At 36.5% G+C, this 14,627-nt stretch overlaps 1 protein-coding gene across 5 annotated transcripts in view; it reads right to left on the reverse strand.

Moving 5' to 3' along the window:
- Positions 1-5,772: 5,772 nt before the first annotated feature.
- Positions 5,773-14,627, reverse strand: part of ptbp3.S (polypyrimidine tract binding protein 3 S homeolog) — a 95,944-nt gene continuing 87,089 nt past the window's right edge. For all 5 annotated transcript variants that reach the window (XM_041579981.1, XM_018239964.2, XM_018239967.2 and 2 more), the window contains one exon: positions 5,773-13,289. In XM_041579981.1, coding sequence (XP_041435915.1) covers positions 13,157-13,289 — 133 coding nt within the window. In that variant the 3' untranslated portion in view covers positions 5,773-13,156. The remainder of the gene's footprint in view (positions 13,290-14,627) is intronic.

The following is a 14,627-nucleotide window of genomic DNA, read 5'->3' on the forward strand; positions in this document are numbered from 1 at the left end:
TGACAAATGAAGATAGCGTTGTCTTAATGGCAACTATTGTGTTCCTACAATGAATTTATACATAGTGCTCTTTGGGACATAATTCTAACACTTTCATTTTTATTGCTGCTATTTTTTTCTTATCTTCAAAGTTGTTTTTATAATATGCACTCCCCCTCCCCACCCACACCCACACACTTTGTCTTTTTATATTAGTCTCCCTATATATGACCATATGAATCCCACCAACTGACAAAAGGAGCCAATAAAGCAACAGATCTGATAAAGGCACAATTAAACCACACATTGACCACAGCAGCCAGCAAAAGTACTAATGCTTATAAAATATTCTATTATAGTATAATAGAACGAATAACTATAAAATGTAAGGACCTCAATATATTGCTGCTGTTATGTCTAAAAAACACATTTAATGAGGCTTTCTATTCCTCAGATCAGGTGTCAACCAAAGATTCTTAAATTGGTTGATGACAGGAGTCTATGAGCAAAGCCAAATCTATATGCAGTGTAATTGTAATAAGTGCATGTGTTTTTCTCTTAGGGAGATGTATAATTTACTTCTCTGGAGCAGTGTTCCATATCACAGCCATAGATTCTACATTTGATGGCACACAAAGGCTTAAAAATATGGACATTTATAAGTACAGAATATATTTAGCTTTATAAAGCTATCTTTAAATCTGCTGGCAGCTGTTTCCTGTGCCTTGTTAAGAAAGTGCCTATCTGTCGTAGGCAGAGTGTTTCCCATGCTTTTCATACAGAAGCTCTTACAAGAAATTAAATGTGTTTCGGTTCCTCCTGGGAAAAATTCAAATATCCACATGAGCCATTTGCTTAAAAGTTCTGTTATTAAGATACATTCAGCCATAAGCATGATGACTACTGACATGTGAGAGCAGTTAAGCAGACCATTTCATTATACCTCCCATAGACACTCAAATGCGGGGGGGGGGGGGGCTATTGCATAAATGATCATTATATACAGTATAAGCTTCATCTTAATTTCTAAATTTAATCAATTAAAATTCTGTTCCCATTCTGAACTGTTTCACTATCTCCGTCTCAAAAATCTTTCTCTCTACATCCATCAGAATTGCCTATTTTGAAAGAGAAATAGCTTCAATACATTCCAAGCACAATGTATTTGACCTGACTTCTGGCTTCAGTATGAAAAAATACAAACTGTTGAAGGGTCATACTAAAGAATAACTTGACTGGGAAATTGTGCATCATTTTTAATTGATATACATTTTTTAGAAGGTTCTTTGTAGCTCTAAAACCATTAACATGTAATACAGCTTCACACTGTTTTTTGAAGTGCTACAAATGGAAAGTGAACTGAGATCACCTGCAGCATCCCCCCACTGTTTTCCATGCACACATCACTTCATGTGCTTCTATAACTATTCCTTTAGTGACATCCACAACAATGAACCCCAGTGCAATGTTGGTGGTTCAAAGAAATCCTGCTAAACATCTGTCCCAGGACCTGTTATATTGTTTTTAGCTGGGTGCTAGGGAGCGGCCATGAAGAGTGAATGATATGAAGCTGAAAAGTATGCTGAACTAAGACTAAGTCTGATAAATGAAGTCCTGTAAAGAAGTTAGTCCTGCAGAAGTGTGCAGCTGAGCTAGGGGCTTGCCCTATGTACAACATAGTTCCATGCAAGATGCTGCCACTTTGCAGAGTTATTTGACTAAATTGGAAAACTGGAAAATGAGGTTCAATGTTGATAAATGCCAGGTTATGCACTTTGGCAGAAATAATACAAATGCAAGTTATACACTAAATGGCAGTGTGGTGGGAGTTTCCTCAATTGAGAAATTGGGGTTTTTGTGGATAACAAGTTGTCTAATTCCAGGTGGTGTCACTACTAAAGCAAATAAGGTACTATGTTGCATAAATAAGTTATGTAAGGGGAAGAAGCACACCAATTCAAACGCACTTAAGCCTTCATCTTGTTCATTGCAGACATTGTGGCACAAGCTTTCGGGGACCAACCCCTTCCTCAGGTGCAAATACTTTACAAATACATATTTGCAAGATGAAGGCTTAAGCCCGTGTGAATTGGTGTGCTTCTTCCAATTACATAGCTTGGACTTGGGGGCAGTCTAGGAATTGAATACACCCTATATGCAAGTAAGTGGTGTGCAGCACTGAATTTTCATTTCTTGCATAAAAAAGGGCACAAACATAATTTTGCTTCCTTATAGGTCCCTGGTAAGGCCTCATCTGGAGTATGCAGTGCAGTTTTGGACTCCAGCCCTTGAGAGGGATATAAATGAGCTGCAGAGAGTGCAGAGATGTGCAACCAAACTGGTTAAGGGGATGGAAGACTTAAACTCTAATTGTAGACGGTCAAGGTTGGGGTTGATTTCTGTGGAAAAAAATATGCTTGCAAGGGGACATGCTTACACATTACAAGACATTACAAATAGGATAGGAACTTTTTTCCCATAAAGACCCAGACCAGAGGAAAAGAACTTTCATTTGAAGCAGCGTAGGTGGTTCTTCAGTGGCGGAACTACCGGGGGAGCATGGGGTGCGAGCGGGCCAGGGCCCGCACCCCCTCAGGGCCCCCCGGCAGTTTGCGGGCCGCTTATTGCCGGCCAGTTCCGGGCATACGGAGGGGGGCCTGGCTGCGCGTCCTGCGCCAGGGCCCACCCCCCTCTAGTTACGTTTCTGTGGTTCTTCACAGTGAGATTGTGGAATATTCTGCCAGATGGTCGATGTATGGATGCTGGGTTTCATTTGGAGTGGTTGAACTTGATTGTCTTTGTTCTTTTTTCAACCCAACTATCTGACTCAGGCTGAGGGATACTGCACCCTTAAAAAAGTTTTTGATCATCTCAAGGGCTAATGGTGATTTAATTGGACTAAAAAAGAAAAATGTAATTTGCAATTATTAATTCAACAAAAATTAAGTAAATCCTGATATTAGCAGAAACAACCTTGAGTAGCTGTTTACTGACTGAGCCATAACTAGGGTTGTGGTCCCCCTCCAGACATACCCCTTTCCCTCTGGATGAACACACACCTTTAAAGTTCCACCCTCCTTGTTACACTGACACATCTTTGTGCAGGCCTGGTAGTTACACTACTGAGTGACTGGGAGAAATTGTTTTTACTGTTTCCAGTTGTGTGAAGTTTGAGGGTTTCTTACATTCATAGCCTGTTTTAACTACCCTCATAGCATCTTAATGGGATTTACAGTAGATCTGGCTTTGACAAGGCTTCTCCTCCATTTCATCTTTCTCAGCAATTCCTTGGTAAATTTTCTGGATGTTTAGGACACTGTCATGGTTATGCTTCAATCAGCAGGCAGATTGAGTTATATTATCCTCTGGCACAATAAAGAATTCAAAGTGGATTCTGTGAAGGTGTGCTGCCCAGGCACTGATGTTGTAAAGTAGCCCCGATTAGAACATTTCCAACACCATGCTTTACAGTTCTTCTCTAGTCCTTCTGGTAAAACGCTGTCTTTTTGTTAATTACAGTTGTATATGGAATAATAGCAGTCCAACATCACTAACCTGATCAATCACTGTTTTTGGTGGAAATTATATTTCTACATGGCAAATCATTTACTAGTAGGTGGTGTAGAGTAATAGAAAACCAAGTCATGACATAAATGCTGCCTATTCTGTTTGATTGAATCATTTATTGAGGAGTGTTCAAAATAATAGCAGTGTGGAGTTCAATTGGTGAGGTCATTCATTCACAAACAGGTGTCCATTACGGCACTTATTTAAGGAAGAAAGGCATCAAATCTTGTGCATGCTGGTGTAAGATATGGGTGTCTAAAGGGCACAATATTGTGTGTATTTCACCAGCATTAAGGTGGTGAAATCAAAACTCCAGGGAACAGTGTGGTGCTGCAGCAAGTAAAGCTGTGGAAATTCTGAACTGGCTTGGTAAAAGCTGGATTAAGGGTCCCTGGTGTGGATGGAAGAGAGCAGGGTAGGCTTCCATCCCTTGCTCCGTGTAAGGGTTTTGCAGCTGCCAAGCTAAAGGCAGTTAGAGTTAGTTAAGGATAGTTAAAAGGAGGTGTGGAGCAACACCTCAGGGCTGCTGCTGCTTCCTGATAGAGACCTCCTGGAGTGAAGGAGGGTGAGGGGCTACATGTGCTTGTGAGCACCAGGAACAAGAGTGATTCCCCTGAGTTGGAGAGAGCTCCAATGTGATTCCCCACGTGAAGCCAGTGGGCTGAAGAATTGTGTTTATTTGAAAATAAAAGCCAGCAAAGCGGCAATTTGAACTCTTTAAGGTGGTCAGTCTCCATTTATGTGCTGAAATCTGTGCCGGGGCCTAGGGTTTCACTACCGGAAGCTCCATAACACTGGTTATATTGCATTTCTCTCTGAAAATCTGAGTAAAATGGGTCATTCCAGACATTGTTCAGAAGAGCAGTGTACTTCGATTAAAAAGTTGATTGGAGAGGCGAAACATAAAAGAAATGCAGAAAATTATAGACTGCTCAGCTAAAATGATCTCAAATGCCTTAAAATTAAGAAAACAGAAAACTACCATTGGAATGGATAGAAGAATAGCCAAAATGGCAAAAACTCTGCCAAAAACTGCCAATGATCAGCTCCAGGAAGATCAAAGGTGGTCTAAAGTTACCTGTGAATACTATTACAATTGGCACATTTTGTGGACTGATAAAAGCAAGATTGTTCTTTTTGGGTCTATGGGCCACAGTTTGTCAGACAACCCCCAAACAATTCAAGCCACGGTACACTGTGAAGACAGTGAAGCATGGTGGCACAAGCATCATGATATAAGAATGTTTCTCATACTGTGGTGTTGGGCCTATTTATCACTTACTGTACCAGGGATCATGGATCAGTTTCAATACATCAAAATACTTGAAGAGGTCATGTTGCCTTATGCTGAAGAGGAAATACCATTGAAATGGGAGTTTCAACAAGACAAACACACCAGTAAATGAGCAACATCTTGGTTCCCAGCCAGCCCAATCTCCGGACCTTAATTCAATAGAAAACTTGTGGGGTGACATCAAAAATGCTGTTTCTGGGACAAAACCAAAAAATGCAGAGGAAGTTCAGTGATTCAAAGGAAAGCAAATTCATTCAGTTTATACAGTGAATGTTTGAGTTTGTTAAAAAGAATGCAGACACTGCTATTTTTGTATATTCCCTTTTCTTCACTTTCTGGAAAGGAATAACACAAATTTGATAAATGTAATCTTTTGATTTGGAATAGAAGGTGCAGTGTTCCCAATGAATTTGAGTGTATGGAAATAAAAGCGGCTATAAGGATTTTGAGTTTTATTTCCTTTTTTTAAAAACATTGCTATTATTCTGAACACAACTGTATATGCCTATTTGGTAAAAAAAATCATTGATAGATCAATGACAATTGGCTGAGTATTTATTCTTAAGGTATTTTCCTTTTAGTCTGACACTGAAATGAAAGATGAAACAGTAGAGTGAGTCGTGGTTGTCCTTTCTCAGTAGGTAAAATGAAATGGGCAACTGGTTACAAGTAAAATAAAAACAGGAACAAAAAAATATACAGAAAATAAAAATATGATAAGACATCAGTAGTTTTACAATTAAAGACAAAGGTAAACCCAAAGTAGAAGACAAGAACGCAGGAAAATTTAAGAGAGTATAGATGTAATGACATTTATTAAAAGGCATGCTACAAACAACTAGAGTTGTTAGGAAAAGAGTAAGTTTACGTTCTTAAGTAGTATTCAGTAAATACACAAAAAAATGTATACATAAATCTGAATCAACCATGCATTACGCAGTTAGAAAATATGTTTTTAATATTTGTCTTCGCTTTTCATTTTATAACACAAGTCATCGTAACATACATGGAATCTTTTCGCCCACCCACCCCATTGTCACAAACAAAAGCTGGTACGGTTGCTTATCAAAATATACAATACGTGATGTTTTATTCTTATAAAAGCACTTTTACTTTAAATTGTTCCCAAAACCATCTTTTTTTCTGCCTGTTTTATTTAAAAAAAAAAAAAAAGTTACAAATATTTACAGCATTTTCTTTGAAAGTCAGATGAACATTCTTGGTAATGAAACCTCAAATAAGGAGAATGCTAAGTAAGCCAGCCAGTCATATCTGGAAATACAGTACTGACAGACTGCCCCTCAATCTGTCTGCTTATATAAGAGAAACTATTTTGTTCACAATTAAATTGGTTCTTTATATGGTCAGGTGAAGTTGGAAAAGAACAGAAGCTGTAAAGGCCACTATTATCAGTGTCTTCATAATAACAGGACAGACATCTTTGGTCAGAGCAATGAGGTGACATTCTAGATACAGTTCGAGAATGCACTTGGTCAAACGTTTTGTGTTACTGTGGGCTCAAGAACAAAACTTACACAAATAAAAATTGGGAAAAAAAATCAAATCAAATATCAACACAGATGTTCTGCCCTGAAGAATATTGGTGGGCCATTCTTTAGTGATACCAACACATCTATTTATCTATATGTATTTAATTAGCCCACCGCAGTCCTGACACTTTCTCAGAGCATTGTTTTGGACCACATATCTGTGGTGCTGCCTGTGTATAGTACTTAGCTCTGACACACACTTTATTTAGATAGGAACGTTCTTCTCTGTCAGAGCTGAGCACACATTGACAAGCAGCACACTAGAGGAAGCCTTGCCGCAAGCAAAGTGACAGGTCTGTAGTGAGGTAGACCATTGCATTTAATTGCACAACCCCAAGAGAAATAGTATCTAATGCTACTGATGCTTTGGAGGAGACCATTTTTCTTTACAGCTGGAGATTGTTTTATTGTGTTTCACAGCTTTAGAACATGGCTATAACCTGTAAAGAAGGTGGGCCTAGGGTACAGGTTGTACTGTGAGAGATCAGTTATGTTTCTGTTAACATCAATCATGAGTTAAAGGAAAGTGTTGCAGGCCTCAAGATTGTATAAAGGCATCCCAACAGTGTTTATTTCCAGTAAAATCAGCACACCACCCATTCTGAAAAATCAAACTGATTTCACCAAAAAAAATATAAAATTGAAGGCACATAAAAGTTGGTCCTCATTCCACCCTGCTACTATTAATAAAGCCCTGAAAAACAAGCCTGTCACAGTATGCGAGTAGGATTTTCTTCTCTCATACAAAAGGCTGACAGCAAGGCATGGGCAGAAATAACAATCATTACACGAAAAGAATGATTTGCAATATTGGTTTTCGTGGCAGAGTTAAGGCTCGACTCTGTATAGTCAACAATGGAAACAGCATCCATGGCCCCCTACAGTTGATGTTTATTTGTCACTTATGGATCAAGGCGATATCTGCAAAGAAAACTGAGAAGATACTGCTCACAAATATAGTTATAATGATGTGTGCTCAATAAGGCTAATGGCATATCAGACATACTATTGGAGAAACAATGGTCACTGCCAGTGCTGTGCCTTGACTTGAATGTCAACCACCTATCTCTGTTATTAGAGAGGGACTTCAAGCTGAAATCTACCAGCACACACATATGTTGTCATTCAAGTCAACGGCAGTGACAGATGTTACTCTACAGGTTGAGATCTGCTGCATCATTAGCTCATGGTATGCCTTCCTACCTTAGCTCTTCAGTTAATTGTCTAAGGAAACCTTTATATGCACAAGGACAAAAATAAAACCATAACTAAATTCTGTCTCAGTTCTGCTTACTAGTTGATCATTCCCGGGGGGCCCCATGAGGCTCTAATTAATATACAATTTCAATCAATATTGGCAAAACAAGTCAACCTCTAGACAATTTGGGGGCCCCAAAAATAATTTGCTGTGGGGCCCATTAATATCTAGTTATGCCACTGTTCACGGACACATTTAGACAAGCGACAAATGACCCAAAAGAAAAATGTTATTTTAACAATCTGTTCTTCAAGGAAAAGGCATCAGCCATCTGTTTTATGATTTTAAGTAAATTATGTACAGCTGGATATTAACAAAACAACAAACATGTCTGCTTTAAAGGGACAGAATAAAAAGGGGTTACTTGTGCCAGAAAATAATGTACAATATAATGAAAGGTAATGTGATTTTGGGGGGAAACGGATTCAATTTATTGTTAGAAAATATACTGACACTTTTTTTGCTTTTAGGTTTGTATGCTTAATCATATGACTTATTTATCTCCTTTATAGCAAACTAAAACTTCTATTTCAGTACAATAAGGAGTGAAATATGAAATATGAGCTTTTTAGTTCAAATCTGTATACATCTCTTTGAAAATTTTGAGCTGTTACAGATACAGACAATTTTGCACACTTTTACGCTTCTGCACTGAAATCCACTTAATACACACAGGCCAACATCATGCTGTCAGTGCACTTATAGTGAGGAGGAATGTGAGAGGATCAATTTGCTTTAGCCTGCTAAACAGCCTGGTACACCACTGGCCTAAATAAAATATATCATCCCCAGGGGTTGACAGGAATAATGTTAGGTAAGGTGTACTGGTGTCCCTTCCTAAAAAAACAAAAAAAGAAATTCTTCTAGATCATATTTATATATTCTGAAATGCATTTGCGGCAACCAAAATATGGTATTACTTCAATTTAGCTTGTCTCTATTGATGATGGGGCAGAAGGAAGCAGATTGATGGTTAATTCGCTGCTCTATTGACAAATTATTAGCATTTTATGTTGCATGCTACATTTATCGGGAAAACAATAATTTAAAACTCCCTCCAACAAGGTCTCATAAAACTGGGCACACTGTGTTAATGAAAAACATGACACCATTATTTTGGAGCATGTAAATTGACAAAATTAGGGAAGTGACTCTTTGAATGCTCCACTGAAAATAACAATTAGAGAGAATGGTATATTGGACAGACCAAAAAATCAGAACGGATACCAGGACACTGAGGTGTTCATAGAAGTGCAAATGGTCAAGAAAAATAATTGAAGTCAGTCATATGATTTTCTATGTAAGAGTACTTGAGAATTCCTGGGTTGCATTACTTTTAAATCATTATAAATATCCATATAAAGCAATACATTTGTGAGCTGCTCTAGGAAAAACTGAGATGCATTTTGGAATTTTAACTATTTAGAGATGCATTCAGGATTCAGAAACAAGTTGTGCATACTGCCATCCTTAAACTACCACTTTTTATAGCAAATAGTTATTTAACATGTTAGCCCCTTTCTGAATCCAACTCTAATACATGCAAATTATGGTCTAGTCAGAATAGAGAAAGAGAATTCTATTAAGAAAATACAATCACACTGGAAGTTAAACAGGAAAAAGTTGCTTAAAATAAAACAGAACAGCAATTCTGTAGTCATGAAGAACAATACATATGCCAATCAGAAGCAACAGATAATTCACTATCGCTTTTAATGAAGATTATAACTAACTCGCACTACAATAAACAACAAACATACATATTTAAATACACCTTAAATAAGACTTAATTTAAAGAGAACTAGTTGAGAAGTTATACATTTTGCATCTCAAGTGATATCTCAAACGTCTGGCCTTAACACTGATAATATGGAATTTGTTATAAGACCAGAATATGTTTGCCTGTGTATTTGGACAGAAATGGTCATTTTCTACAGGTCATGCAATGCATAGTGTGGGTTGCCATGCCATGCTGCTTCTAGGTTGAGTAGTGGAGGGTTTACGGAAATATACACTCAGAATCCCGGGCACCTTAGTAAGGTGCACTTAATTCGCTCACGTTAACTAGATAAAATGTCTTAATACCTTAGAGGTTATCAGCTGCAACAAAATGCACATTTTGTGTGTAGTTTTTTTTAAATGCGTGGTTTGTAAATACACAGAAGCAATGAAAAAGCAAAATAGGCTTCTGATGCATTCTGAAACAGTAAGAAATAGCAATAGGGCTGGATTAAACAAACAATGTAATGTGGGAGAAAACGCATTCTAAATGTCAATGATTTTGAATTATAGTGACACTCTTTAACTTCACACATATAGTTAAATATATTCTTTTGTGACAGTACCATCTACCAACACATCATACAGTAAATTAATGCTGATTATCTTTTCCCCACAAACAGCTTATAGCTTGTATGAACCGCTGTTGGACTCAGGAAGACTTAAACATTTAGTAGAAAGCCCTTCAATACAATACATTCTGAAAAAACAATCAGCATCAATCAACTGTCCAGGTTTAAATGATAATCGGAGAAATACTTTAACTCAACAATCTAGACAACAGTCCAATAAGGCAGCACAGTCCATATTTTTTAAATACAGAGGGCTGAATTTAAAAAAAATATATAATAAAAATGATATATATATATATATATATATATATATATAAATAAAAAGATATATGCAAAGCATTATGTCATACAAAGAAGTCTGTGAAGCCCTTGCACAGCCTGCCCATAAAATTGCTTGGATGAATCACATCTGTCCTGTAGGCCTCCAGCAAGAAAAAAAAAAAAGGAAAAAAGGGGGCTCCTGACTGCTGACACTGGAAGATACTTTTGCGGAACTGATTTTTCAATCAACCAGCAACAGAGGACAATTGCACATGCCCATGAATGGAAAATACTCATCTTCCAGCACCTCTCTATCTTATTGCAAATGAATATCAAGCACAAGGGTAAAAGAAAAAATCCAATGGGAAATCAATAAAATATGTTTAGAATTAAAGTAAAAAGGGCAAAGTAAATATTCAGTTAACTTTTCCATAACAAACAGGAAAATACATGGGTGGAATTGATCAAGTTTCCCCCATGTCTAATTATAGTTGGTCACATAAAAAGAACCAGCTACAAAATAAAAATTACACTATTTACATTTCAAGGGGGTGTTTTCAGATGTGGCGGAAAACCTTTTCTGCATTTTTGTAATGTTACCTGAGATCTAAATAGTATTAACATACAACACTACACAAAGTAAAGTTTTATTACAGGGTCAGATAAAATACACACTGAGCTATAATTATCCCACCCACTTTTATTGTATAACACTTTCATAATAATGCTTATGTATTTATCAACCCTTAACATGCAACATTTTGGTTTTTGTTCACATAGAAATTTAGCTTGTTCAATTTTTTCTTTTTAAAGTTACGTAAAATTCTCATCGTTGGTCCATAAATAAGAAAAAAAATACTAAAGAAATTAGGGCTTGTGAACTTTTTGCCTTCTATAATAATTTGGAGTGGAAAAGTTAAACACTTTATTTGACAAACCATATTCAGTGCTGTGAAAATAAGTCCTTATATTGGGAACTTGATTAATTCCACCGTTTGTACTTAGACCAGCTAAAAACTAATCTCATAACCTTAAACACCTCTACATATTCTTGCAAACAGCAGCAGATGCTGATACTCAGTGCTGATTTACAGACATTCGTGAAGATATGTTTTGTAATTTTGCATTTTGTACTGTGTAAGTAAGCAAAGAAGGAGAAAGCATATTCAAGGTATCCTGAGATATTCTAATAGAGCCATACAGATAACTGTTGGGGTCCGCCTGTACGTTTTAGTTATATTAGATTAATTTGATACTACAACAAAACTATGTAATGTGTGCCATTTGTATAAAGCTGGTATGCACATAGATCAGCCTCAGACAATGAAAATCACAAATGCACGGGTTTCTATCATACAGTCAAAAATGTTATCAGTCAAATTCTATTATGTCATGAGGCTTGTGCAGGAAAACTTAACATTCATTTAAAGCCTACACAAGCTTCTGTTTTCACACAGTTTTTTACTTGGTGGTTATTAAACTGGACCTGGAAAAACAAAAATCCAGCAGACTATGTGCAGGGTTATAGTCCATTTGCAGGCACATGTCATCTGCTAGAAAAGCAAATAAGCATTTCAGACTTTAAACAAGAAAATAAACTGAACACACAACATTTAGTACAAGGAAACAAAGAATAGAAATAATCTCTCTCACCAAGCCCACAATACAGTTTTTAGAGATACTTAAGAAAATAATCTAACCTATTATTCATTATAAGCACATTATAAGGCACATAAGTAAATTAAGTACACAGTAAATATTATTTAAAGTATTGTGTTACTATAGTGGTACAAAAAACCTTGAGGTTTATGTCTTTTTTTTTTTTTTTAACGTTACCAAAAATAATTTTTAAAAATCCATCAAATCAAATGATAGACCTGAATAGTTTCCTCAAGACTGTAAACTTCTTAAAAAAACTGAAAATAAAAATCATGATTTTCTTCACAAAGTGGCCTACTCATTTTGTTCCAAAACCAGTGTTACACAACAAAATATTAAGGTTTGTACTGCTTTCAAATTATACACGTAGGCAACGCTGCCTTTACATTTCAGATTTATCAGTTATCTTAGTTTCAACATAATAAATTATCCTTAGACAAAGATGTGCTCATGATATGAGAGCAATCTTAAAATGAAAAAAAAAATCTGTTGATTTACACAGAAAAAAAAATATATGCCAGAACCGGCATAAAAAATATTTTTTTATATAATTGTATTTCTGCAAGCACCATTTCATTTGAAGATTGGTTCACAGACCAAATATTATCAAAAAAGTATTAAGATACATTTTCGCCAAACTACATTCATTAGTGTAGTGAGCATTATGATAAAACCCCTAGAAGGCAATATATTTAATAAAATCGGATTAAATCAAATTATCCAGGTATACATTCACAATGCTCTCATGGGGACAGATTTGGTAGAAACACCATTGTATAATTTTATACGGATGAAGTCAGAGGCCAGAAGCATCTGGAAATAATTTAAAAAGAAGATGAAAGAAGGCTGTGACAATCTCACTGCCATCCAACTATCAAAACTTAACATCTGGGTGATTGTCATATAGATGTTGCATAAAGCTATAGTGGAACAAAAAATGAACAGGTCATTTAAGAGTAAGCAAATGAGAAAAAAAATGTGTTTTGGAGATTGGTGATTTTTCATAGAATTTACAGTTTTCACTGGTAGCAAGTAGATTATTTCATGTCTTGAGGTTTCTGCATTGTTTAGTCAGTGTTTACATGTGTACGGTTTTCTCCTTGTTACAGAAGTTCAGTAATAAGAGGCAGCATTGGCCTAGCATCTTTAGCCTTTGTCTTAGGGCTTTTGCTGAAACAGTGTTCCAGTCTAAAAAGGTGAGTGTGTAAATGTAGGGTCAAAGTTGCCAAAATGAAATTCAGATCATCGATTTCGAGAAAGAGACACGTAGGTGGTGGTTCTCTCCCAGGTCATGGTTATGTAGTTCTATTAAAGCCAAGATGGCTTCTTCCACAGATCCAAGTTGAATGAGAGCCATCTTTCTATCTTTTCTTTAGGAGAAAAAGAAAATGTTATATAAATTTTACATACATAGATATACGGATATTTTTTATAATAAAAAATACAACTTAAATAAAAACTAGTAAAAATAAATCCTACTGTATAAAAGTTCTAACATAAAAAGAGAAGGAAAGTGAGTCAGTAGAGAGTGCAAAAAGCTAGGCATCCACCAGCGATTGTATTCACTTACCTGATACCTGGGCCGTTGCTCCTATCAGGAGATTACTGTACCACCTGGGGTTTTTCTCAACAAGAACTACAGAGCAATCCTCCAACTGCTTCTTCTTTCTTTGGATGGGTGTGCATATGAAGTGAAAAGCTGAACTTTAACAAAAAGGCAGCTTTCTCACTCTACTGTGCATTTGTTGATCCCAGGATAGCAAAGAAAGAATAAGCAGAAGAAGAGGACTGCTCCATATTGTTGAATCCCAGGTCTGTGCAGTTTTCTGCTAACAGGAGCACCACCCCGGGGGAAGTGAATACAGTCACTGGTGGGGGAGGCCTAACTTTTGGCACCCTGCATTCATTGTGACTTCTCCTTCAATAAAATGTGGCATTGTATGTGTTACAAAAATGAGAATGCTATTTATTCTCCTTTATTCCCCATTCTGACATACCTTCCAAAATTTCCATTTGAAAAAGTCAGGCCATGTTTTAGGCCTCATAATAATCCCCAAAACTCAACTTAAACCATGTTCACTTTTGGGTGAGCTTCGCCTCCTTCACAAGCCAGAATTGTTCCACCAAAACAGAGGTGGCAATTGTGTACCTCGATTGATTTTTTTTTACTGTATCATTTTTGCACTAAATTCCATTATGTTTTCTACTGTATAATCACTCATTGGGGTGCATCTATTGTAGATACTATCAAATTATACAAAGGGTATATTTGTATTTCATTAGTATAACTCTGAATTTTCTGTATCTTTGTAATTTTACCAAGTTAATTGTTAATATAATAACAGGAACAAAGTGTATTCCAGGTCTAATAGCCCAACACAACCAAGCAGATATTTCCAGAAAGATTAGCTACCAACCGAGTAGTTGGTGCTAGACCTGGAGCAGGTTTTGCTACTATTATTGTACATGTTAATAAATTTATTGCGATAACATCTGGGTTTAATATGGAAATGGTATGGCCAGCAGAAGTAGGAGTTAATAGAAAAGGGCAGCAGCAGGATTAATACAAAGAAGGCATCAGGGACAGCATACAAGTTTTATAAGGAGGTAATATTGTTGCCAGTAGGGTTACCTAGAAGGATAGTAGAATAAGTCTGGCAAAATGAAATGGTAGCTCCAAACATTATCTTTCAATTAGTGCAAACTGA

Source organism: Xenopus laevis, chromosome 1S (assembly GCF_017654675.1).
Source record: "Xenopus laevis strain J_2021 chromosome 1S, Xenopus_laevis_v10.1, whole genome shotgun sequence".
In the NCBI taxonomy this organism is placed as follows: Eukaryota; Metazoa; Chordata; class Amphibia; order Anura; family Pipidae; genus Xenopus; species Xenopus laevis.